General features: G+C 52.6%; 2 protein-coding genes across 3 annotated transcripts; one reads left to right on the forward strand and one right to left on the reverse strand.

The window, feature by feature from the left end:
• Positions 1-18,671: 18,671 nt before the first annotated feature.
• Positions 18,672-25,196, reverse strand: CYREN (cell cycle regulator of NHEJ). 2 transcript variants are annotated; one of them, XM_051848972.2, is made up of 4 exons: positions 25,068-25,196; positions 22,704-22,971; positions 21,891-21,963; positions 18,672-20,671 (listed from the first exon to the last, which is right to left on the reverse strand). In XM_051848972.2, exons 2-4 carry the CDS (start codon positions 22,832-22,834, stop codon positions 20,399-20,401), a joined length of 477 nt encoding a protein of 158 aa, XP_051704932.2. In that variant the 5' UTR covers positions 22,835-22,971; positions 25,068-25,196; the 3' UTR covers positions 18,672-20,398. The 2 variants fall into 2 exon arrangements, with proteins under 2 accessions (XP_051704932.2, XP_008256363.2); XM_008258141.4 differs by having other exon boundaries at positions 18,672-21,401.
• Positions 19,534-20,993, forward strand: TMEM140 (transmembrane protein 140). The gene has a single exon (XM_070071333.1). It carries the CDS (start codon positions 19,534-19,536, stop codon positions 20,089-20,091), a length of 558 nt encoding a protein of 185 aa, XP_069927434.1. The 3' UTR covers positions 20,092-20,993.
• Positions 25,197-26,698: the final 1,502 nt, after the last annotated feature.

Here is a 26,698-nt window from a genome sequence, read left to right on the forward strand (position 1 = left end):
TGGGGGGCGCACAGCCGACTCGGAGTCTCTTCGGGGCTTGACAGCCACGGCAGCTTCTGTGTTCTGGGACGACTCGTAGCCACGGGGAAGGCAGGTGTAAAACGCGACGGACTTCTGGTTCCTGGCACATGAATGGGGCTTCTGCTAGCCAGGACCTAATATTCCCTACGTGCTCAAGCCCTCGCTCACTGCAGGAGTCAGCTGTGAGAAATTCGATCGCCTGGATGGCTCAGCTCCAACGCTTGGGTGCTGGAATCGCCTCTGACAGCCACTGTGCTTTAGCTGCTTAAGGTCAGATAAAACGTTATTAATCCAGGTTAAGTAAAGAAGGGTCTGACAGAATATGGTAGCAAAAGTCTCTCAGTACCAAAGCCCAAGAGTCAGAAACAGGCAGACTCCTCCCCAGGAGATCCAGTTTTGTTAAAACCTCGGAAGGAGGAAAGGACCCCCCTTCTGACCAGTTACAGCCTGAATGGAAGAGACCAGTCCTACGGGGTATTACTGATCACTTCTACCCGAGTTCAATTACAGGGCGTTCTAAGCTGGCTACATCTCTCAGGAATTACACTTTTACTTCTTGAGTCTTCACAGGTGCTCACAGAGGATAATCTGCCTATGCCTGTGAGCCACCTGAAGACCTCAGTATCTCTCAAAAAAATAGAATCTGGCTTTTGTCACTTGTGATCACCAAGGCTATTGCACTTTATGGCTGATATGTTTTACCTCCCTCTTCTCCCGGGTCTCTCAGGAAGCTGATGGCCTGGGGCAACCTAGCCCAACCTGTAGGCCAGATTGTACAGCAAGTGCACAAGGCTGGGGATGTTGTAAGGAATGATGACCACGCAGGGGCCACAACCATTGGCAATAACTAACCGAAATCTTCAGCCCTTGATGGACACATTAGAGGAGATAGGTAGCGATTCCCATGCCTGGGGTAGGCAAGGTCTATGACCCTGCTCAACGTGAAGTAGATACAGAAGATGGGTGATCCTCCTTAAGCATCCACTTAGGATTAAGGGATAAAAAATCTCTATTGAGGGCGGGAAGTTTGGTGTAACTAGCCAGTTAAAGTTTAGGCGAGCCGGAATTCTTATTGCCCTACAAACTGATGCTTTCTCTTTAACTGTCAGCTTGATATGCCCACCTTCCCAGGATGCACCTGTCACACCTGGGGTCAGGGTGCATGCTGAGACCCCATCCTGTCTATATAAAGGGTGAAAGGTAGCAGAGAGCCCCTTTTCCACTGTGAACTGCTTTCAGACAGACCACTCCCACTTTTGCGTAGAACTGTTCTGGTTTTTACTCTCTGTGTTTTTCTTGTTCACGGCCACGTCTTTGGCCCACTCATGATGAGTATTAGTGTAAGGCAGCCCACACAGGTGTGAATGTATGCTTACTGCCTTATAAGATTTAATAAATCTTGTTCCTATTTGCACATGAAAGTAATCTCCACTTAGTAATATTTCTTTTCCCCAGAAAACTTTTATTTAAGGAATACAAACTCCATGCATTTCATAAATACAACCTTAAGAATATAGTGACTCTTCCTACCCACACTCCCACCCCTCTCCTCCTCCCTCTCCTATTCCCATTCTTATTTTTTATTAAGGTCTATTTTCAATTAACTTTATACTCATATGATTAACTCTATATTGAGTAAAGAGCTCAACAAATAGTATAAAAAATTTTCTCAACAATCGAGACAAAGGCTGTTCAAAGTCATCACATTTCAAAGTATCAATTTCACTTCTATAGATTACCTTCTAAATATTCTATTAGTTACCACAGATCAGGGAGAATATATGGAATTTGTCTTTGGGCCTGGCTTATTTCGTTAAGTATAATGGTTTCCAGTTTCATGCATTTTGTTGCAAATGACAGGATTTCAATTTTTTTTGACAGAGTTAGACAGTGAGAGAGAGAGACAGAGAGAAAGGTCTTCCTTCCGTTGGTTCACCCCCCAAGTGGCCGCTACGGCCAGCGCGCTGCACCGATCTGAAGCCAGGAGCCAGGTGCTTCCTCCTGGTCTCCCACTGTGGGTGCAGGGCCCGAAGACCTGGCCCATCCCCCACTACCTTCCTGGGCCACAGCAGAGAGCTGTACTAGAAGAGGAGCAACTGGGACTAGAACCCAGTGCCTCAACCAGGACTAGAACCCGAGGTGCTGGTGCCACAGCCAGAGGCTTAGCCTAGTGAGCCACAGCACCGGCCAGGATTTCAATTTTTTACTGCTGTATAGTATTCAGTGGTGTGTGTATACAGTAATTTCTTTATCCAGTCTTAGTTAATGAACATTTGGGTTGATTCCATATCTCAGCTATTATGAATTGAGCTGCAGTAAACATGGGGGTACAGATAACTCTTTCATATGCTGATTTCATTTCCCTTGGGTAAATTCTGAGGAATGGGATGGCTGGGTCATATGGTAGGTCTATATTCAGATTTCTGAGGTCTCTCCATACTGTCTTCCACAATGGCTGTACCAGGTTACATCCCCACCAATAGTGGATTAGGGTACCTTTTCCCCACATCCTCACCAGCATTTTTGTGTGTTGATTTCTCTATGAAAGCCATTCTAATGGGGGTGAGCTGAAATCTCATTGTGGTTTTGATTTACATTTCCCTGATGGCTGGTGATCCTAAACATTTTTTCCTGTGTCTGTTGGTCATTTGGATTTCTTCTTTTGAAAAATGCCTGTTTAAGTCCTTTGCTCATTTCTTAAGTGTGTTGTTTGTTTTGTTGTTGAGTTATTTGATCTCTTTATGTATTCTGGTTATTAATCCTTTAGTTTTTTTCAAAAGATTTATTTATTTGAAAGTCAGAGTTACACAGAGAGAGGAGAGGCGGAGAGAGAGAGGGAGGGAGGAAGGGGGGGGGGTCTTTTATCGTTGGTTCACTCCCCAACTGGCTGTAACGGCTGGAGCTGTGCCTATCCAAAGTCAGAAGCCAGGAGCTTCTGCTGGGTCTCCCATTAAGGTGCAGAAGCCAAAGGACTTGGGCCACCTTCTACTGCTTTCCCAGGCCATAGCAGAGAGCTGGATCGGAAGTGGAGCAACCGGGTCTCGAACCAGCACCCATATGGGTTGCCAGTGCTTCAGGCCAGGGCTTTAACCCGCTGCACCACAGTGCTGGCCCCAATCCTTTAGTTCTATAGTTTTCAAATAATCTCCCATTCTGCTGGTTGCCTCTTCACTCTGCTGAGTGTTTCTTCTGCAGTTCAGAAACTTCTCAATTTGATGTAATCCCATTTGTTAATTTGGGCTTTGATTACCTATACCTCTGAGGTCTTTTCCAAGAACTCTTTGCCTATGCTAATGCCTTGCAGGGTTTCCTCAATGTTCTCTAATAATTTGATGGTATCGGGTCGTAGATTCAGGTCTTTAATCCATTTTGAGTGGATTTTTGTGTAAGGTGTAAGGTTGGGGTCTTGCTTCATGCTGTAATCCAGTTTTCCCAGCACCACTTGAAGAAACTGCCCTTGCTCCAGGGATTGATCTTAGTTCCTCTGTCAAAGATAAGTTAGTTGTAGATGCATGGGTTGCTTTCTGGCATTTCTGTTCTGTTCCATTGGTCTATCCATCTGTTTTTGTGCCAGTACCAGGCTGTTTTGATTATAACTGCCCTGTAGTATGGATTGAAATCTGGTATTGTGGTGCCTCCGGCTTTGCTGTATAAGATTGCTTTAGTTATTCGGGTCCCCTTATAAATTTCGGGATCACATTTTCTACGTATGAGAAGAATGTCCTTGTAGTTTTGACTGGTATTGCGTTAAATCTGTAAATGCTGTCTGTAGAATGGGCATTTTTATGATATTGATTCTTCCAGTCCATGAAATGGAAGATTTTTGCTGTGTGTGCGTGTTCTTCTGTTTCTTTAATGTTTTGTAATTCTCATCGTATAAATCTTTGACCTCTTTGGTTAAATTTATTCCAAGGTGTTTGATTTTTTTTTTCTTGTAGCTATTGTGAATGGGATTGATCTTAGAAGTTCATTCTCAGTCTTGGTGTTGTCTGTGTATACAAACGCTATTGACTTTTGTGTGTTTATTTTATATCCTGCTACTTTACCAAACTCTGCTATGAGTTCCAATAGTCTCTTAGTGGAGTCTTTTGGATCCCCTCTATATAGAATCATATCCTCTGCAAATAGGGATAGTTTGGCTTCCTCCTTCCTAATTTATATCTTGTTGATTTGTTGATTTCTTTTTCTTGCCTACTGGCTCTGACTAAAGCTTCCAGGACGATATTGAATAGCAATGGGAAGAGTGGGCATCCTTGTCTGGTTCCAGATCTCAGTGGAAATGCTTCCAACTTTTCCCCCATTCAATAGGATGCCAGCTGTGGATTTGTCATAAATTGCCTTGATTGTATTGAGGAATGTTCCTTCTGTGCCCAATTTGCTTGAAGTTTTTATCATGAAAGGGTGTTTGTATTTTATCAGATACTTTGTTGAGATAATCTTTTGGTTTTTGTTCTTGAATTTGGTAACATGATGTATCACATTGATTTTGCAAATGTTGAGCCATCCCTTTATATCAGGGATAAATCCAACTTGGTCTGAGTGATCTTCCTGATGCATTGTTGGATTTGATTGGCTAGTATCTTGTTGAGGATTTTTGCATCAGTGTTCATCAGGGAAATTGTTCTGTGGTTCGCTTTCTCTGTTGTACCTTTTTCAGGTTTAGGAATTCAGGTGATACTGGCTTCATAGAAGGAGTTTGGGAGAATTCCCTCCCTTTCAATTGTTTTGAATAGCTTGAGAAGAACTCGATTTAGTTCTTTAAATGTCTGGTAGAATTCAGCAGTGAAGCCATCGAGTCCTGGGCTTCTCTTTGTTGGGAGAGTCTTTATTACTGATTAAATTTCCATCATGGTTATGGGTCTCTTTATAGGTTTCTGTGTCTTCATGGCTCAATTTAGGTAGGTTATATGTGTCAAGGAATCTATCCATTTCTTGTCAATTTCTTCTCAATCTGTTGGCATATAGCTCTTAGTAGTAACTTCTGATTTTTAAAATTTTTTCAAAATTCCTGTGTCGCTTCCCCTCTTCGTGGAGGAACGACACTAAGCCCTGCCTAGGCTTCATATCCGAGTCACGGCACCATTATGTCGCTCCCCGTCTTCATGGAGGAACGACACAGGACCCTGCGCTGTTCTTTTGTCTGCTCGGCCCTCCCCAGGTTTGCTGCTGGTTCTTCCCGGGTTGGCTACTGTCCCTTCCACCTCCGTGGAAGGGCGGTTCCCCCTGGCCACTTTCCCCACTTCCGCAGGGGAGTGGCACACCGCCGGCCGGCTCTCTCAGGGGCTGCACAGGTGTTCCCCTTAGATGTTCCTGGTACATGCCGTCTCTCTCCTCCTTTATAGTCCTCCTCTGCCAATCCCAACTCGGCTGCCCACACGCCGAGTACGCTGTTCTCCTCCAATCAGGAGCAAGTCCTACAGTTTATTGGCTGAACTGGAGGCAGCTGTGTAGAAGCTGTTTTCTCCTCTCCCAGCGCCATATTGTGGGAGAGCAGATGCACAGAATAAGTCTTAATTCCAATAACTTAGTCCAGTCCGGGTTGCTCCCCACATTCCTGTAGATGCATTTTTTAACATTTATTTATTTATTTGAAAGGCAGAGTTACAGAGAGGCAGAGGCAGAGGCAGAGGCAGAGGCAGAGAGAGAGAGAGCTGTCTTCCATCCAGTGGTTCATTCCCCAGATGGCCACAATGGCTGGAGTTGTACCGATCTGAAGCCAGGAGCTTCTTCCCAGTCTCCCAAGCGGGTGCAGGGGCCCAAGGACTTGGGCCATCTTCTACTGCTTTCCCAGGCCATAACAGAGAGCTGGATCAGAAGTGGAGCAACTGGGACTCGAACTGGTGCCCATATAGGATGCCGGCACTTCAGGCAGCAGCTTTAACCTGCTGCACCACAGCACCGGCCCCTCAGATGATTTTTTTATTTCTATGGTGTCTGTTGTTAAATTTACTTTGTCATCTTTAATTTTTTTTTTTTTTTTGACAGGCAGAGTGGACAGTGAGAGAGAGAGAGACAGAGAGAAAGGTCTTCCTTTTTGCCGTTGGTTCACCCTCCAATGGCCGCCGCGGCCGGCGCGCTGCGGCCGGCGCACCGCGCTGATCCGATGGCAGGAGCCAGGAGCCAGGTGCCTTTCCTGGTCTCCCATGGGGTGCAGGGCCCAAGCACCCGGGCCATCCTCCACTGCACTCCCTGGCCACAGCAGAGGGCTGGCCCGGAAGAGGGGCAACCGGGACAGAATCCGGAGCCCCGACCGGGACTAGAACCCGGTGTGCCGGCGCCGCTAGGCGGAGGATTAGCCTAGTGAGCCGCGGCACCAGCCTGTCATCTTTAATTTTATTGATCTGGGTCTTCTCTCCTTTTTTTGGTTAGTTGGGCCAATGGCGTGTCAGTTTTATGTTTTCAATAAAAAGCTCTTCATTTTGCTGATCTTTTGTATTGTATTTTGGTTTCAATTTTGTTGATTTCTTCTCTAATTTTAATTATTTCTTTCCTACTACTAACTTAGGGTTTGGTTTGCTGCTCTTTTTCTAGGTCCTTGAAATGCATGGATAGCTCATTTATTTAGTGCCTTTCCAATTTATTGATTTAGGCACCAATTGCTATAAACTTTCATCTTTTACACTGCCTTTGCTGTATCCCATAAGTTTTGATATGTTGTATGGTTATCTTCATTCATTTCCAGAAATTTTTTGATTGCTCTTTTGATTTCTTTGTTGACCCACTGATTCAGTAGCATGTTGTTCAGTCTCCATGTGTTTAAACATGTTTGAGATTCTTGAGTTGTTGACTTCCAGCTTCATTCCATTGTGGTCTGAGAAGAGGCATTCCATGATTTTGATTTTTTTGAATTTGCTGAGACCTGCATTATGGCCTAGCCTGTGTTCTATCCTAGAGAAAGTTCCATGCACTGGTGAGAAGAATGTATATTCTGCATTACAAGATAAAAAGTTCTGTAGATATCTGTTAGGTCCATTTGGACTATAGTGTCGATTAACTCTTGTTTAGTTGCTCATTTTCTGTCTGGTTGATCTGTCCATTGCTTCAAGTAGGGTATTGAAGTTCCCCATTACTATTGTGTAAGAGTCTGTGTCTCCCTTTAGATCCCTTAACATCTCTTTTAAATAGCCAGGTGCCCTGAGATTTGGTGCATATATATTTATAGTAGTCACATCTTCCTTTTGGATTGATCCCTTAATCATTACATAGAGCTCTTGTTTGTCTCTCTTAACAGTTTTGTGTTAAAGTCTATTTTGTCTAATATTAGGATGGCTACACCAGCTCTTTTGTGGTTTCTGTTAGCCTGGGATATCCTCTTCCACCCTTTCACTTTCAGTCGGTGTTGGTGAGGTGTGCTTCTTGTAAGCAGCAAATAGGTGGCCCTTGTTTTTTAATCCATTTGGTCAGTCTGTACCTTTTAACTGGAGAGTGATGCCATTTACATTCACGGTGACTATTGATAGGTCACGACTCGGACCTGCTGCTTTTCCATAAATATTCCTATTGTTTACTTTGGATTTTCTTTACTTCTAATGGGAGATTTTCTACCTTTACCTTCTTTCATTGTGATGACTATGTTTCTGTGTGTGGCACATCCTTAAGTCCCTTTTGTAGGGCTGGACAGGTGGTGACAAAGTCTTTCCATTTCTGTTTGTCATGGAAGGTCTTTATTTCACCTTCATTCATAAATGAGAGCTTTGCAGGGTACAGTATTCCAGGTTGACAGTTTTTTTCTCTTAAGACTTAGAATATATCTCGCCATTCTCTCCTAGCCTGTAAGTTTTCTGATGAGAAGTCAGCTGTGTGTCTAACTGGAGATCCTATGAAAGTAATCTGGCATTCTTCTTGTGCACATTGTAGAATCTTTTCCTCAAGTTTTACTGTGGAGAGTTTGATTACAGTGTGTCATGGTGAAGCTCCTTCCTGGTCATGTCTTTTAGGAGTTCTTTGTGCTTCCCATACTTGGATGTCCCTTCCTTTGTCCAGACTGGGGATGTTTTCTGCAATTATTTCACTGAAAAGGCCTTCTAATCCATTCTCTCTTTGCCTTCAGGGAAGACCTGTGTGTTGGGTCGTTTGATAGTATCCCATAAATCTGCAACACTTTTTTTAGTTTTCTAATTTCTTCTTTTTTTGATCTGACTGTAAAATTTCCAGAGAATTATTTTCTAACTTGGATATTCTTTGTTCTGCCTCACTAAATCTGTTAAGGCCTTCTACCATATATTTTTTTTTCTATTGAATTCTTCATTCTAATATTTCATTTTGATTTTTCTGTAAAATCTTTAGTAGGAAAAATTTTCGTTCATGTCATGTTCAAATTTTTTAGTTCATGAGTTTGCTTCTGATTACTTCTAAGTAATCCTGTGATCAATTTTCTGAATTCCATTTCTGGCATTTCTTTAGTCTCTTCTTCACATTCTAGTATGGAGGTGTTGTGTTCTTATGGGGGCATCATGTTGTCTTCCTTATTCTTGTTTCCTGAAGTGCTGTGTTTATTAGTAGATAATGTATAGATACTTGTTGCTTCTTTTTTGTTCCCCTTGTGATGGCTTTTATGTTTGAACTTCTCCTGTGGCTTAGTGGAGGGTCTGCTCTTCCAGTGAATACCCAGAGGCGTGTGTGGGGTGTGGTCAGTGTTCAGTGCTCCAGGGTGAGGGGAGTATCCAAGGTGACACCCAAGTTAGGCATGGTAAATTTTTTTTTTAATCAAAAGTTTGGTTGGTTCTACTCTGTTGGCATATTCTCATGCTCACCTCCAATCCTCAGAGAACAGTACCTGGACCCTAGCTCCGGTGGGTACAGTTTTTATTCAGGCTAACACAAGAACCACACAAAGGACCCATGCAGTGCTCAGTGTGAACACGGATCCTGCAGCAATGACCCTCACCAAGGAATCGGGGAGCCCTGAGCGTGTGCAGCTGCTCACAGTGACTGCCCAAAGACCCAGCCACACCCTGTGACCTCCCACACAGCCGATGTTTTCACAGTCCTGACACACGAGGCTCCCACAGTCACAAGCTCTGAGCCCTCTGTCCCTTCTCCCAGCCAGACTCTGGCATCTCCTCTCTGCTGGTTGCTGGGCACAGGGACACAAGCTGGCACAGCTGTTATGTATGTCCAAAATGGCACCCGCCCCCTCTTGGCAAGTTACAGGATGCTGGTACAGGGTGGTCAGGGAGAGAGAAACATGCTCCTCTTTTTTCCTCCTCTAGGTTGGCAGGTGCACTGTCGCCCACAGGGCTCCAAGCCGAACTCACTCCAGGCTCTTCACACAGCTTAATTGCCAGTGGCTTGGGCTGCTGCAGCCTGGCCTGGCTTCACTCCAGAGCTGGTGCGGAGGCTCACGGCTGCCGAGGTCCTGAGCTGTGCACGTCCACACCCTCCAGTAGGTCCACGGTGTCCCTCTAATTTACATGGACTTTCCTCTGCTGTTTACTCCTAACCCTTCCCTGAGACTTCGCGCTCTCTGCTTTTTTAAAACTATTTTCCTCTAGACTTGAGCAGTGTGCTGCCTCCCTACCTCCTTGTTCCACTATCTTGAAAACCCCTGTAATATTTCTGTCTCTGGGAGATAAGACCCTGGCAATTAATATATTCATCGCCCACATAATAGTCACCTGACTAGTTCGTGACACACAGTGCCATGAACCCAGGAGATCGAGCTTGTCACCACCAGGCTTTGCTGGCTGTGGCTCATGACAGCCTCATCCTGGAGTCACTGCCATGCATATGTGAGGACAGCTTCCTGGAGCCAGCTCTTCTCAGCACCTCTACCACCATTGGTGTTTTTGAGATTTATTTATTTATTTGAAAGGCAGAGTTAGAGAGAGAAGGAGAGGCAGAGAGAGAGAGAGAGAGAGATATCTTCCATCTGCTGGTTCACTCCCCAGATGGCCGCAACGGCTGGAGCTATGCTGGTACGAAGCCAGGAGCCAGGAGCTTCTTCCAGGTCTCCCATGTGGGGGCAGGGGCCCAAGGACTTGGACCATCTTCCACTGCTTTCCCAGACTGTAGCAGAGAGCTAGATTGGAAGTGGAGCAGCCGGGGCTTGAACCAGCGCCCATATGGGATGCCAGCACTGCAGGTGGTGGCTTTACCCGCTACATCAAGCGCTGGCCCCCACCACCACTGTTGGTCTCCCTAGAGACTGCCAGGTTGTATGGTCCTGGGCTTATCTGAGCTAGGATCTTCTCTGTATAATACAAGTTATTAAATAACACTCACCAAGTAATGCTCCTAGTGTTGTGTGTCAGTTACTGCATTTGATTTCTGCGGCATCTACAAGTTCTGTAACCACACCCATCTTACTTAGACTGTGAAACTGGGCAGAGGACCTAAGTGGAGGAGCTGGTATGTAAACCAAGGAGACGGGGATCCAGAGTCTGCTCAGAACCATTTCTGCACACTGCACCCAGCACATCAAGTAGACACAGGGGTCACAATGACATCGCACTTGGTGGTGAACACCAGATGGAAGAATACACGCGGAGGGCCAGAGGCGCCACAGGCATGTGTTGGGGCGAAGCTGCCTGACAGGTTCCACCATGGCTGCCTGTGTGAGCCAAGGAAGCTTTCTGACCTCACTAGGCCTGTGTTCACCTCTAGAAAATGGAGGTGAAAATAGTCATGCAGCCCAGGAATTGAGATGCCCACAAACAAAACAGGAGTGGCTGGGTTCAGTGCCTACGTCCTGCTCTGGATTCCAACCTTTTTTTTTTTTTAAGATTTTATTTATTTATTTGAGAGGCAGAGTTACAGACAATGAGAGGGCGAGACAGAGAGTTCTTCCATCTGTTGGTTCACCCCCCAGTTGGCTGCTACAGCCAGAGCTGAGCTGAATCAAAGCCAGGAGCTTCTTCCAGGTTTCCCATATGGGAGCAGGGGCCCAAGCACTTGGGCCATCTTCCACTGCTTTCCCAGGCCATAGCAGAGAGCTGGATTGGAAGTGGAGCAGCTGGGACTCGAACAGGCGCCCATATGGGATGCTGGCACTGCAGGCAGAGGATTAACCTATTGCGCCACGGTGCCAGCCCCCCCCCCCCAATTCCAACTTCCTGCTGATGCGGACCTGGGAGGTACCAGGTGATGACTCAGGTGCTTGGGTCCCTACCACCACATGGGAGGACCACACTGAGTTTGAAGCTGCTGGCTTGGGTCTTGCCCAGCTGTGGCCATCATGGACCTTTGGGCGGGGGGCGGGTGAACCAACAAGCACACAAGTTTCTTTCCTCTTTTTTTTTTTTTTTTTTTTTTTTGACAGGCAGAGTGGACAGTGAGAGAGAGAGAGAGACAGAGAGAAAGGTCTTCCTTTGCCGTTGGTTCACCTCTAATGGCCACTGCAGCCGGCGCACCGCGCTGATCCAAAGCCAGGAGCCAGGTGCCTCTTCTGGTCTCCCATGCGGGTGCAGGGCCCAAGCACTTGGGCCATCCTCCACTGCACTTCCGGGCCACAGCAGAGAGCTGGACCAGAAGAGGAGCGACCAGGACAGAATCCGGCGCCCCGACTGGGGCTAGAACCCGGGGTGCTGGCGCCACAGGCAGAGGATTAGCCTAGTGAGCCGCGGCGCCAACCTCTTTCCTCTTTTTCTCCCTGTTTCCCCTTCTTACCCTCACCCTCTCACCCTTTCTCCCCTCTAAAAAAATAGTTTTAGTAGTCAGTCTACCCCATAGGGTTACTGTGAGATATTAATAAGGTAACAAAGAGCCTGCTGAAGCCCTCAGCACAGGGCCTGGCACAGAGATGCTGAGGTCTGTCTGCACTAATAACCCTTAACAGAGTCGATGCTCTCTCGGAGCCCTTCCACAGATCAGAGACTTCTCAGAGCGCACTCTTGCCCTCTCTGGTCCCCTGTGGCTTGCTTAAATCCTTAACGGACAGGGAGGTGGATTTGTAACTGGCAAGAACCTCATGCCTCGCCTGCAGCAGCTTCTGTTGAGGCAGATTGGCACAGGGTGCAGGCTTCAACAGCAGCCCCAGGGAAACACGGGCATCCTGCAGGCGGTCCCCAAGGCCACGGTCAGCTTTGCTGCTAGTGCCAGCGGAGGGGCTGCTGTCCGACCTCGGCTGCTTGGTCTTCTCCAGTGGTCCCAATGTGTGCACCCCCCCCCTCTTTTTTTTTTTTAAAGATTTATTTATCTGAAAGGCAAGAGTTACAGAGAGAAAGGGAGAGACAGAGACCGCTTCCACCTGCCGGTACACTCCCTAAATGGCCACAACAGCTGGAGGTGGGCCAGGCCAAAGCCAAGAGCTTCTTCTGGGTCTCCCAGTGGGTAGCAGGGTCTCCCACAAACACTTGGGCCATCTTCTGCTGCTTTTCCCAGGCCATTAGCAGGGAGCTGGATTGGAAGTAGAGCAACCAGGACTCCAACTGGCAGCTGTATGGGGTGCTGGTGCCATGGGCTGCTGGTTCATCAGTTGTGCCATTGCACCAGCATAGGCTTGGATGAGCTGAGGGAGAGGGGAACCTTGTGCAATATCTGCATTTAGGATTGGGGCAAATAAAAAAATAGAGGACCAGAAGGAGAACTAGGACGGAGAAGCAGATCAAGAAAATAAACAGGGCAGAATTTAGAGAAGCTGTGTGTGCCACTAGGACATTCATTCATTCATTCATGTCACCCCACTGATACCTGCTGAGTGCCTTGTAGGTGCCAGCTACAGCCTTGGGTGTTGGGGATAGAGTAAATGATTATTAGATATACATGATGCTACATAGGTGGTAGAGGCATGGATGCATAAAAACAAGTAGCGACGTAAGTCCTTATCCTCGTGGAGTTTAATATTTAGAATGTGGGAAGTGCTGTGCACGCGCGGGGAGTGTTGGGTGCTGGACGGAGGTCATATGGTTTTCTAAACGCTCGCCAGGCAAGCCCTCGCGGAGTAAGGATCGCTTGAGCAGAGTCCTGAAGGGTGGGGGGGTGGGGGTGCTGATAGAAAGGCCGTCCAGGGAGAGGGAAGGGCAGTGCTAAAGTGCTGGGCTGGCCTGAGGCTTCTGGAAGAGAGGACGCCACCGCAGCAGGAGCTGAGGGAGAGGAGAGCGAGAACGGGGGTGTCCGAGAGGTGCTGTGTGCGGTGCGTGCACGGAGGAGCTGCGTGCCTGAGCTGTGTTGCTGATGCCCGAGGGACTGTTCTTGACAGCCAGCTCCAGAACATAGGAACACCTGCCAGGTGGAGAATGCGAAATCAGGGCCTGTATTGTGGTGTAGCAGGTAAGGCCACTGGACCCATGTAGGAGACCTGGAAGAAGGTTCCGGGCTCCTGGCTGTGGCCTGGCCCAGCCCTGGCTGTTGCAGCCATTTGGGGAGTGAACCAGGGGCTGGAAGATCTGTCTCTCCCTCTTCCTGTCTCTGGAGCGCTGCCTTTCAAATACATTTTTGAAAAAAGAACATGAATTTCCTCTGGGGGAAGAACGCCAGCGTCCCGGACTGCTCTGTGGGCACTCCAGTCCTCTTCACCGAGTAGCTTCAGTTAAGGCTCACCCGTCGGTGATGGAGGAGTTGGCATCTGATAGGAAACATGGTGTCTGGGTCTCTCTGGCTCTGGAAGTCTGCGGGGGCAATATTAGGAGCGGCATGAGGTAGTGAGCCCCGGGGAGGAGCAGCACCCTCAGGTAGGCCCAGCTGAGACGTCTGCACATAAGGTCTGGTTACTGGGTAACACCCAGTAGGAAGAATGAAGATTCTTTATTCATGTTTGTCTTTTGTAAAAGACGGAGGAGAAGGGAATGTTATGGGAATCTCAAATATTAGGATAAGAAAACCGCGTTGACTTACAAGTTATAAACAGGTGTGTGATGAGTATTTGTGCACAGTGGAATTACGGGATGTTCAGCTACAGCTACTGTGGCGTCCGAGGAACGAGGTGTAGAGGCTGGCTGCGAGGTGGGGGTTGGAGAAGGAACAGCAGGTGATGCGAGCGTGTACCAGGCACGTTCCTGTCCGTACCCCAGCTCCGCAGTGAGTTACAAGAGGGGCTGATTCTGGTTCATCGTCGTGGAAAGTGCAGGTCGAGGATGCCTCTGGCACTGGCCTTCGTGCTGGCTCAGGGCAGCGTGTGGCAAGAGACGGGATGTGTGTCTCCTCGGGCCTCTCTCCCCTCCCTCCCCCACCCCCGCAGGAATGTCTGTGACCTCCAGGATTCTAACTGTCCCAAGCTCCCAGCCTCACCAAAGTCTGACTCTGAATACACACCTAAGAAGGACATGATCTAGAATTTACTATCCCAATGTTCGTGTCTCTTTCGCCACCATGCCCTCATCCTTTGTTAGTGTGAAAGTTGTAGAGATGTTTAAGCAAACAAGAAAGCCACCTCGGACCAATCCTGAGAATACTTTTCTTACTGGAAACTCGCTTTCCTTTAAGCAGAAACTCCTAAGGCCCTGCTGTGCTGTGGTTCCCAAGTGACAGTGGCCAAGCCCACAGCCTGGCCTGGAGTCCAAGTTGTCTCTGGGTCCAGGGAGCCACACGCCACAGCAGGAGTATATGTTGTTACAACTATTTAAGATTTATTTATTTGAAAAGCAGAGTTAGGGACAGAAATTGATTGCCAAATTATGATTGCCATGTGTTTACCACCTTTTTTTAAGATTTATTTGACAGAGTTACAGAGAGAAGGAGGGGCAGAGAGAGAGAGGTGACTCACTCCCTAGTTGGCTGCAATGGCCGGAGTCACGCCGATCCAAAGCCAGGAGCTTTTTCTGGGTATCCTACCAGATACAGGGGCCCAAGGATTTGGGTCATCTTCCACTGCTTTCCCAGGCCATAGCAGTGAGCTGGATCGAAGTGGAGCAGCTGGGTCTCGAACTGGCACCTGTAGCTTAACGTGCTATGCTACCACACTGGCCCCTTACCACCTTTATAAAGTGTTGAGAGAAGAACAAAAACTCAAACTGACATGATTCTTTAGAAAAGCAAAACAAACCAAAAAAAAGCAGCTAGCACCTCACCAGACAAGACATTTAGAGGGTCAACAAGGCCTGACAGTGTTCAGTGTTACAACTAGGAAAGCAAACACTGACTCATCACTGGTTACCATTGAAGCTGAAGACACTCAGGAGTGCAACATTAGGATGAGTGGAGCCTTCTGGTAAACCAGGAGGTGGGAGGATACATTTATTCAAACATATTCACCATAGCACTTATATTATAAGGTGATGTTGTAAAGTTAACTTAGAAAAATGATGAGCTATGCTACAACCACAGGCAGGCCTTGGACACCCTCCCAGCGACTCACTACAGAGAGGTCCACAAAGTGGGACTGAAACGGGTGTATTTGTGACCCCAGCTGTGTGAACGGGGCGCGAAAGCAAACGTGTTGTGGCCTGGAGTCATCAGTGATCTTCAGTCTTGGCTTTCGCTTGTTTCTTGCTTTCTACAATGAGCATGGATCACTTTACTGTAAACAGGAAACAGGGCAGCTAGGAATGGCCCCGTGACTCCCCAGGCTCCCCTTCTGCCCCCTGGAGGAAACGCAGGCTTATCATTAAAGGAATGTCACAGCTCACTATGGGGAGAACATGATTACCAGAATTGTTAGCCCAGAACAGAACACAGGGGCAGCGGAAGAGAATAGAGGACCAGGTTTTCCCATCAAGTATCCACACTGTGACCCAGACATGCAGGGGAGCAGCCAGGAGCAGCCTCTGCCCTCTCCACACATGACACGCAGCTGCTGGAGGAGGAAGCGTGTGGTCCACCCCCCTCCTGGGCTGAGTGCGTACGAGACAGACACAGCGCTCACGCAAGAAGCCCTCGGTCCTGTTAAGATACCGATACGAGACGTGGAAATGCAGTAACTAGACAATACTTCCACTCGTGAAAAACAGAGTTCCAACTTGGGCCCAGAGTTGTAGCGCAGTGGGTAAAGCTACTGCCTATGGCACCGGCATCCCATGTGAGCGCTGGTTCAAGTCCTGGCTGTTCCACTTCCCATCTCGCTCCCTGCAAATGGTCCTGGGAAAGCAGAAGACGGTCCTAGTGCCTGGGCCCCTGCAGCTGTGTGGGAGACCCAGAAGAAGCTCCTGGCTTTAGACTGGCCCAGCTCCAGTCATTGCAGCCATTTGGGGAGTGAACCAGTAGATGGAGGAGCTCAATCTCTAATAAATCTTTTAAAAAAAAAAATTCTTCCATCTGCTGGTTCACTCCCTAGATGGCCGTAACATCCAGGGCTGGGTCAGGCCAAAGCCAGGAGCTTCATCTTGCTCTCCATGTGGGTGGGTGGGTGGCAGGGGCCCAAACACTTGGACCACCTCCCACTGCTTTTCCAAGGCCATTAGCAGGGAGCTGGATCAGAAGTGGAGCAGCTGGGACTCGAACCAGCGACCCAGTGGGATGCTGGCATCACAGGCGGTAGCTTTACCCACTCTACCACAGTGCCGGCCCCAAGTGGAACATACGTTCCAGTGTATGGCTAAAGCGGAGTGTGGGCTGAAGGTGTCCAGGCAAGGTCCTGGGCAGAGCTAGGATTTAGAGAGAAGAGGGTAGGGCTTTAGGAGCTGAGTGACCAAGAGGGGCACAGCCTAAGCAGAGGCTGGACTGCAAGACCAGGGAACAAGAGAGCTGGCCTCCCTGTAGCATTCAAGTTCAAGTCCTAAGTCACCCTAGATGGTGGAGCGCCTCAAGCAGTAGACACTGAACTCTGTGTGCATCTAAAGAAGTGAGAAGGAGTAAAGGCGGCCGCCAGGGACAGCCACCGTCTGCGATCCCCAGACCCGGCCTCTCGGCTCCGGGTTTTGTTTCACTCTATTGAGAGCCTCCCAAAGGTCAGTGGAGAAAAAAATGAGGAAATGGGGAACAAAGGCTCGGCGCCTGGCGGGAGCGGTGGCGGTCTCCACCCCCCAGCAGCCACGCTATTTGTAAACTAAGCTGTCTTTGTAAGAAAAAATATTGTTTAATAATTTCGAGCCGGCGCCGTGGCTCAATAGGCTAATCCTCCACCTTGCGGCGCCGGCACACCGGGTTCTAGTCCCGGTTGGGGCGCCGGATTCTGTCCCGGTTGCCCCTCTTCCAGGCCAGCTCTCTGCTATGGCCAGGGAGTGCAGTGGAGGATGGCCCAGGTGCTTGGGCCCTGCACCCCATGGGAGACCAGGAAAAGCACCTGGCTCCTGGCTCCTGCCAGGATCAGCGCGGTGCGCCGGCTGCAGCGGCGGCCATTGGAGGGTGAACCAGCGGCAAAGGAAGACCTTTCTCTCTCTGTCTCTCTCTCTCACTGTCCACTCTGCCTGTCAAAAAAAAAAAAAAAAAAAAAAAAAAAAGAAATATTGTTTAATAATTTCTTGAGTGTAGTGTAACAATTTCAGTGGGAGGAGGAGGGAGTATTGAGACAGAAGCTGCCCACCTCCCACTCAAACCCGCTCCACGCCCTGAAATCCCTGGACCCACTTAGGGGAACAAACCTACAACCGTAGGCTTTCACAAACTTTTTTTTTTTTGACAGGCAGAGTGGACAGTGAGAGAGAGACAGAGAGAAAGGTCTTCCTTTGCCGTTGGTTCACCCTCCAATGGCCGCCGCACCACACTGATCCAAAGGCAGGAGCCAGGTGCTTCTCCTGGTCTCCCATGGGGTGCAGGGCCCAAGCACTTGGGCCATCCTCCACTGCACTCCCGGGCCACAGCAGAGAGCTGGCCTGGAAGAGGGGAACTGGGACAGAACCCGGTGCCCCGACCGGGACTAGAACCCGGTGTGCCAGCGCCGCTAGGTGGAGGATTAACCTATTGAGCCGCGGCGCTGGCCCACAAACTTTTTTTAAACATCCAAGACTCTAAGAAATATTTCAGGTTGTAGGCTAGATGGGTGAAAACCTTACCATACCAGTCTAGTAACGTGGCCACTTTCTGTATTCCCAGTAAATCCTCCTGGAACAGGCACTGTCATTCCAAGAACCTTCCATCCCTGTTCATCAGAAGTCTACACCCTCACTCACCCACTTCCAGGTGTCCCTGCTGGGTTCCACCGGAAGCCAAGCCATGGCTGCTGATAGCTCCCCCTGGCCAGCATGCCCAGGTCCCTGCCGAAGGAGTCACTGATGAATCTGTATTCTTAGTGTACACTCGGGTCCTTTCAACACAGCCACCATCCTAGCCTGTCCCCTCTGTCCACGTGGTACCTTGCAGAACAGGCCTGGTGTGAAGAATCAGCCAGATCCTCCAGGCAGAAGTTATCAGGGTTATAGGTGCTGGGCTCCTCCCCAGGGCCACCACTGGCCACCACGTGCCTGCAGGACCCCACTGGGCACTGCAGGCTGAGGCTTACAGGCTGCCCCGTGGTATCCCAGCCTGATACCTTGAGTCTTGCAAAGCTTGCAGCACTGTGTTCCTCGTCACGTCTGGACGTAAACGGCTGTGTTAGTCCAAACCAGAAAGAATGCATGGTGTGCAGACTGCTGTTTGAGGTCAATTTGAGTTTAAAAGTAGTGAAAAGATGATGTAAATGAGTATACTTAAGGAGACACTAGGATGTGATAGAAGGACGACGAGCCTTCCAGAGGTTGGTGTGGTGGTGTGCGGCACCTGGCACTGTAACTGCAGTTCTGGGTACCCAGCCTGAGGGACAATCAGACTGCAACCAGCGCTCGGACACTCAATTTCACTGTCTCTTAGAATAGAGTGGAAACGACCCGATCACAGTTCAGTGCATCATTCTATGTTGTACATATGTTGCCATTCGTCCTTTTTAATATGTAACAGCTTTGAAAAACATTTACAATACTCAGTAGAAAAAAATTTATACTGGCACATACAAAACAATATTGGTAAAGCAGTAACAGTAACAGTGGTGAGACAACAAATTATATTTCAAGATTTATGTGAAAGAGCTAGAGAGAGGTCTTCCATCCACTGGTTCACACCACAATGGCTGGGGGCCCTGGTTTCTCAGACCATTAGCAGGGAGCTGGATCGGAAGTGGAGCAGCCAGGCTGTGAACCAGGCCGATGGGGGATGTTGGCACTGCAGGCAGCAGCCTAACCCAGTACGCCACAGTACGCCATAATTTTTCTTCTAAAATCATTTTCTGGGGTGGGTGTTGGGCGCAGTGATTCAAATGCCACTGGGGACCTCCTCTGAGTACACAGGTTCAAGTCCTGGCTCCACTTCCGATTCCAGCTTCCTGCTGACGCACACCTGTGAGCAGCAGGTGACGGCTCAAGGCTTTAGCCTAACCCAGCCCCAGCCGCTGCAGCCATCTGGGGAACTGAACCAGCAGAGGGGAGATCTAAGTCTATCTTTCACATAAAAAAAAATCTTTAATGTGTTCATTTAGGACAACTTTTAAAATGCAGTTTTGTCAATTCGCAAAAAATGAGTTCTGCAGGCCGGGGGTCCTGGCGCTGCTGCTCAGCTCAGTCTCCCCTCGGAATGAGCCCCAGAGCTCCCGTGGCAGGCCAGGCCCTGGCCCAACAGCAGGTTTGCACAGCTCCCCAGGGGGCTGCGGGGGACGATGCTGCAGGATTTTATGCGGGGCTGGGACTCACCGGTGTGCCTTCCCCGCAGGTCCCGCCGTGCGGAGCAGGCGCGATGGCCGGGCCCGGGCCCCGCTGGGGCAGGCACGTGGCGTTCCTGAGCATCCTCCTGCTGGTGGCTGGGGTCATCTCCCTGCTGTTTGACGCCCTCCTCTGCAGAGCCGGCAACGTCGTGGACCTGCCGCACTTGAGACTTGGCTTCTACAACTTCTGCCTGTGGGACGAGGACCTCGGCGCCCTGCTCTGTCACCAGTTCCCCGAGCTGGAGGCCCTCGGGGTGCCGCGGCTGGGCCTGGCTCTGGCCAGGCTCGGTGTCTACGGGGCCCTGGTCCTCACCCTCTTCGTCCCCCTGCCTCTGCTCCTGGCCTGGTGTAATAGGAGCGAGGGGGAGTGGCGGCTGGCGGTGGGCTTCCTGGCCGCGGCCTCCGTGCTGCTGGCCGGCGGCCTGGGCCTCTTCCTCTCCCTCGTGTGGAAGTGGCTCAGGCTCTCTCTGCTGGGCCCGGCCTTTCTAGCTCTGGGCACGGCCCAGGCCTTCCTCCTGCTCTTGCTCATGGCCACCGCTGTGTTCTCTCCGAGGGCTCAGGACGGGAGCAAGCCGGAGAGCTGCTGTTAGCGCAGTGCAAGGGTTCGGTCCCGGAGAGGCTCGGGGCCATCTCTTCAGAGCCAATGCCCAGCTCCCACGGGAGCTAAGGAGCCCACTGGCGAGCAGGGGGCGCCCCCGCAGCTTCTTAGCATAGGGCGATGTCTCCTTTAGGACCGCAATGGCTGCCGTGGACATCCGGAACCACCGCCTCGCTGTCACGCGGGTCCCCGCTTTCCTTGCCCGGTTTAGTTCTAACTGGAGGGATTCCTGGCCCAGGGCCGCAGTTCCTGACGGATCTCAGTGGAGGTTGGGACGAGGACGTCGGCTCCCTGCGGGGTCACCAGTTCCCAGGGCTGTGCCGAGTCGCCCGGGAACGACTGCACAGGGTACATGAAGAGAAGGCCCGGGGTTGCCCTCGAAGGCCCCTGGGTAGCCTGGAGCAGGAGGCGGCTGGCCAGTCGCTCCCGGGGCGGGATCCAGGAGACAAACGCTTGGTAAGAAGAGGCCAACAGGTCGGAACGGTTCTACCCCCGACAGACACGGCGGCTCCGGCAGCACGCGTCACGCCCGGAGGAGTTCTGTGTTTTCCAGCATCTGTGTATCGGGACACCTGTAAGGCACGGCTATGTTCAGTCTGGGTCAAAGCCTCGCTGAACACAGAGGTAGCAGGAAGGACTGTGGTGCGAGGACATCTCCTCCGTGGCGGGGTCTTGCCCTCCCGGCCGGGCTGGTGTGCCAGTGGGCCGCCGGCTGCAGGAGAGCTTGGGGCCTGCTCACCGCGTGCTGGAAGCCACCTGACACAGGCTCCGTTCCACCAGTCCCTGTGCACGGAGTGGCAGCACCACTCTCTTAAACCCTCAGGTTGCCCCCCCCACCCCGGGGCCTCATTTTCCCAGGAAAGCTGGTAACTGAATAAAACAATTGGAAAACAATTGGAATTCCAGAACAGGGAGAGCTGTTGTGCAGGGAACAATGGGGTTCGACTCCCCAGTCCCCCCAACCCTTAAAACAGGGCTTCTGGCCTGGGGCGGGTCTGGCAGGACCAAGGAGGCCCAGAGCCGCGGAGGCAGGGGGCCAGGGCAGCGCTGAGAACCTCAGCTGAAAAATATCTCCCTGACGTATTTTAGCACGTCTTCCTCTTCCTCCTTCTCTTCCTCCTCCGGCCTCCTGCCGCCAGCGGTGTTGGGAGGGCTGAGGCCTGGCACGGGGGCGTCGTCCTCTCCCTCCTCTTCCTCGCTGCTGCTCCCTGAGCTCGTGTGAGGAGACGGGGAGGGGGAGCCCTCCGGCTTATCGGCGCCCAGCAGGGACGGCAGCTCCCCAGCCTTTTCCTGTTTGCCGTCCTACAGAGTAGAGAGAGGGCGGGCGCGGCGTGTGCATCTCCTCTCCCTAACATCCGGGCTTGGCCGGGACTCGGGACCCAGCCTGAGGCCGCCTGCTCCTCTCCTCACCCCACTCCCAGCACCTCGTCACAGCTCTTAAAACCAGGACCAACTTGGGAGAGAAGCAGGCAGGGACCGGAGGGAGGGCCAGGTCACGAAACGTGGTGTGGACCCCAGGTCTGCTGCTAGTTGGCTCTGAATCGGAGGCCAAGTTCCAGCGTGCCAGCCCCTTGGGGTAAGAGTGTCAAGTAACCGCACCCCTGGGTTACTGCGGGGATTCCCTGAGATGATGATGTGCCACAGAAAGGCACCTGGCAAGCTCCAAAGTACCACCCACCTCTAGGGTGCTGCACTGAGGAGTGGGGTGCTAGGGAGAGCAGGGTGCCTCTCTCACTGAAGTGGCCAAGGGCCTCGTGTGGTTTCTGCCCGGGAAGCGTTGCCCGACTTTACCTCGATCAGGATCCCCAGAGCCACATCCACGAGTTCTGTCTCATTCATGCAGTACACCGTCCTCCTCGTGGGTCTGAAACGGACACGAAGACTCACACGGGGCGCCCAGAGAGAACAAACAGGGCCCAGAGCAGCTGACCCCTCCGGCATCCCTGGTGGCTTGGTGAATGACACAGCCGTTCAGGGAGGCCACAGTGGAAGCTTCCCATCCCCACCGCATCCCTGGGGAGGGCCTGACAGGTGCACGAGTATGTTTAGGGAAAGGCAGTGCTGGTCACCTGGGAAACCTTAGCAACGGGAGAGCCAGAGTCCTGGCCAGGAGGCAGGGATGTCCCCTCCCAGGGGATGCTGGCAGCCTTAAGCACCACCCCCACCCCCACCCCCGTTACTATCAATCAGCTACCAGGTCCCGTAGTCCCTGTGGCTCCTCTGTGCGTCCCCGACTGCCCGGGCACAGCCGGAGCAGGCACGGTTCAGTGGACCAGCTACCTGGGCTCCTGAACTTGCCCCCCGGATGTCACAATTTTGGTGAAAACCAAGAGATTGGCATTTTGGCCACCTGGCGTCCAAGAGAGAATGCCCATGACCCCACTAGCTGTGTGCCCAAACCTGCAGGCCGACAGCAGAGAAAAGCCCAGCACAGACCCAGACCACTCCCTGAGCCGCCCTCACCCCGTCTCGGCACAGCTTAGGGGCTCACTGGACTGGCAGAGGGGGACACCCGAGCACCTCCCTGCTTTGCCGACGTGGGGAGACCCAGCGGGGCTCCTGGGAGCCACACCCCCCCCCCGATTTTCCCAGGCATGTCCTGACCTGGCCATGGCCACTGCGGCCATTCTCCTCCTCTTGGGGGTGTGCACGGGCGCTTTTCTCTTCTCCACCGCCTGGGCTGTCATCCAGGACGGAAGGACCCTCTTCTTGGTCCCAGATGCCAAGTCCTCCATCTCTGGTTTCTGGCGAAGACGAGCAAGGACCCAAGCTTAAGGGCGGGCGTTTCTCATTGCTGACAGCACGTCCCACTCCCTTGGCATCCCAGCAAAGGCAGGGCTACTTGTCCTGATTGGAACTTGGTCTTGACTGTCTAAAGAGAAGGACAAAGTCTGGTGACCCCCAGTGACCTGGACAGCACGCTTCCTGTCATCAGTCACGACTACTGGTCAGCGCAGGGCAGGCCCCAGACCCCAGTGGGCCCACTCCCAGGAGCCAGGCAAGGCCAGGGCAGACAACAGGTGCAGGGACAGAGCAGCCTGCCCTGCACCCCCCCACCCGGTGCCTGAGGCCCTACGCCTTGAGGCTCTGCCTGGATCCATGCCATGAAGTAGAGGGCTGAGTGTCCTCCCACGAGAAACAGCAGGGTCCTCGAAGTGACCCTACGCTCCCCACTGCAAACAGGACTGGCCGCCCAGGTGCCAGCCCCTCACCTGCCCCCTGCCCCCAATTCCAGACCTCACTTCCCCCTTGGTGCCACATTACCAGAAACCTGGGGCCATCTCGGTTCACAGCAAGGTTTCCATGGCCGCCACCCCCTCCCTGAACCTGAAGATGCTTTTGCTTGGTCAAGCTCCCAACTGATGCAACAAAGAAGCCTCCGCCCTTCTCCTTCATTGCCCCAAGGAGATACACGGTGGAATGTTTGCCTTGACCTTGAATCGCAATTGGGTCTCTCATCCTATGGCCTTGATACCCCACCCCCCACAGCCACCTGAAAGGTTGCTTGGAACACTTAAAGACCAGTTTTGGGAATTCCCGCAGTCTGCTGCCCCCCCCCCCAAATACAAAAGTGCCCGGACCCTGGGTGCCAGGGCCTCCAGCCATGTGTTCCATCAAGGTGCATGCGGGCAGCTGGTCCCCCACCTCTACGGATTTCTTTTCTCTGGATAAATTTGGTCTGGCTGTATTTTCGTACACTGCCTCCTCTATTCCATGCCTCCTAACATTTGGTGCCCCGTGTGAGGAGGCACCGATGTGCAACTTTTTTTTTTTTTTTTTTGACAGAGTGGACAGCGAGAGCGAGAGAGACAGAGAGAGAAAGGTCTTCCTTTGCCATTGGTTCACCCTCCAATGGCCGCTGTGGCCGGCGCACCGCGCTGATCCGAAGGCAGGAGCCAGGTGCTTCTCCTGGTCTTCCATGGGGTGCAGGGCCCAAGCACTTGGGCCATCTTCCACTGCCTTCCCGGGCAACAGCAGAGAGCTGGCCTGGAAGAGGGGCAACCGGGACAGAATCCAGCGCCCCGACTGGGACTAGAACCCGGTGTGCCGGCGCCGCAAGGCGGAGGATTAGCCTAGTGAGCCGCGGCGCCGGCCCGATCTGCAACTCTTTTCCTAACACGAACTGCCAGGGTCGGGAAGTGAACTCTGCCTGGCTCCCAGCACAGGCACCCCCAGCCTCAGCCCTAACTTGGCCTTGTGCCCCTCCCCTTGCAGATTCCACTCCAGGCCCTCAATCCTGGGGGGAAGGGACCGTTACTCAGAGGGCCTAGGGGGTCTACCTTCCACGCAGGAATCAACTCAGAAGCCGCGGCAAAGGCCTCACTGAAGGGGTGGGGGTGCACCTGGAAGAGGTTCCTCCCCGGGTGGCCGAAAATGCTCAGCCGGCCAGAGGACAGCCCTCTGTGCCACATTTCTGTCGGCGTGCAGACCACCACAAGCCATCCCTGCAAGCGCACCGAGCCGGGGCCCCCGCCTACGGAAACGTATCCAAGCCTGCGCTGTACGTCATCAAGTCCGCCTCACAGCCCAGGGACCGCGAGGCCGTCAGGCTGCACCCAAGGTCACAGAAAAGCCCTAGGACCGCAGTCAGCTCCATCCACCGCACGCCCCGTGCGCGCGCACCCTGCCAGCCGCCACCCCCACAAAGCGAGCAGCGCAACCATCACACGCGCCACGCGCGCCCCCAGAGGTGGGCTGACGTGCGCGAGGGGAACTCGCCTACTGCACGGCCCACGTGAGCCTCGCGGGCCCAGCGGACGCGGGAAGGGCCAGCGCCCCACTTCCGACCCACAGCCCGCGGGCGCGCCGATGCCCCAGTGCTGCAGCCGCCAGCCCGCCGCCCCCCTCCCAGTCTCAGGCCCCTGCTGGGCTTCCGGGGCCCGGGGGCCGGCAGACTCCAGGCGGTTGATGTGGGATCTGGGGAGGGGGGAGGGGGAATCTGCGCCCTGCCAGGACTCCGGCGCCCACCTGCACCCGCCGCCCGGCCTTGCTCCTTCCGGCGCGATCCCCGCCTCCGCGGAAGCCAGGGAGGCGGGGCCCCGCCGCCTCCCCCGCCCAAACGCGTCGGCTTTAGGAAGTGCCACTTCCCGGGTCCTCGAATCAGAAGCTAGGGGAAGGCCAGGGGGGATCTGTTTTCAACAGCCCCCGGGGACTCCCTGGCGGGCCACAGGGAGGAGGAGACAGTCTCTGCTTATCTTAGAGTGGGCGTGTCCAACCTTCAAGTCCTGAGTGCTTCCCCACCCCCGCCCTTACAGATTGAAAGCCTGAGTGTGGGGGTGGGGCGTGGGGGAATTTCCCATCCACCGGTTGACTCCCCAAATCACTGCAATGGTTGCGGCTGGACCAGGCCGAAACCAGAACCCCGTGTTGGTTTCCCACGTGGGTGGCAGGGACCCAGGCTCTTGGGCCATGGCACTTGCCCTTCTCCGAGCATTAGTAGGGAGCTGGAGGGCAAGTGGGCGGCGGGGGCTCTCGCACAGAGCCCTCCCCCTTCTACCTTTTAAGGGACTGGGATGATGAGATCCGATACCACCTGCCCCCAGGAGATCGGGCCACAGGCAGAGGTGCCCAGAGCTTGGAGACCCCTCGCGCTGCACGGCCCGCGGCGCCCTCTTCCGGAGCGGAGCCTTTCGTTTCTCTAAACCGTGGTCTCTGCTCTTCCCGAACAGCATACGCGATCCTAGGGAAGCTGAAATACATCAAGACTTCGTGAGATAAACCAGCCAGCCCGGGTAGGGGGTCGGCTAGGCTTCCACTGGGTCAAGTCCGCCTGTCCAGGACGCAGGCACAACTGGGGAGGAACCTGCTCCTTCTCCGCACCAGGCAGGTGTAGGTCAGGGACGTAGCCCTGGATCCTACAAGCTGTGAGCTAGTCTACCGGGCTGGGGTGGAGGGGCGTGGACACTTGCCGTTAGCACAGCTGCACCCCCACGGCCGACCAGGCTTGTGAGCAGGAAGCCTGGGCGTCCCCACAACCAGCCTTGTCCACAAGCAGACACGAGGCAGGGGGAAGGAAGTGGAGCCATGTGATTTACGTGGCTTGGGGTCCACAGCCTGAAGCCCCTGTTTTGTTGATGAAAGCCACAAGACTTACTGCACACGGTCATGACCATTTTTCCTAGATCCACTGGGTCATCCCACCAGGGACAGGTACTTCCTGAAGCAGCTGCGGGCCGTGCCACAGGGCAGGTCACGGGGAGGGGGTGGAGGGAAGGGAAGGGCGCCTGTGAGGCTCCCAGCAGAGCCCGGGCCAGAGTGGAAGGTCCACACCTGGACAGGTGCGCAGGCTCAGGGGGCTGAGGAATGTCCCGGCTTGATGGCTTTCTTCTGCGCTGCCTTCCTCAGGAGAATGAATGGAGGAGCCTCGCTGGGGGTCTTGAGTGGGTGCACAGCAGGTGTTCTGAAGGAGACAGAAGTGTAAGATTTGACGTGACGGGGCCAGCGCCGTGGCTTAGCGGGTTAAGCCACTGCCTGCAATGCCAGCACCCCATATGCCTGCTGGTTCGAGTCCCAGCCGCCCTGCTTCCCATCCAGCTCCCTGCTAAGGGCCTGGGGAAGCAGTGGAGGATGGCCCAAGTGCTTGGGCCTCTGCACCCACA

This window comes from Oryctolagus cuniculus, chromosome 3 (assembly GCF_964237555.1).
Source record: "Oryctolagus cuniculus chromosome 3, mOryCun1.1, whole genome shotgun sequence".
In the NCBI taxonomy this organism is placed as follows: Eukaryota; Metazoa; Chordata; class Mammalia; order Lagomorpha; family Leporidae; genus Oryctolagus; species Oryctolagus cuniculus.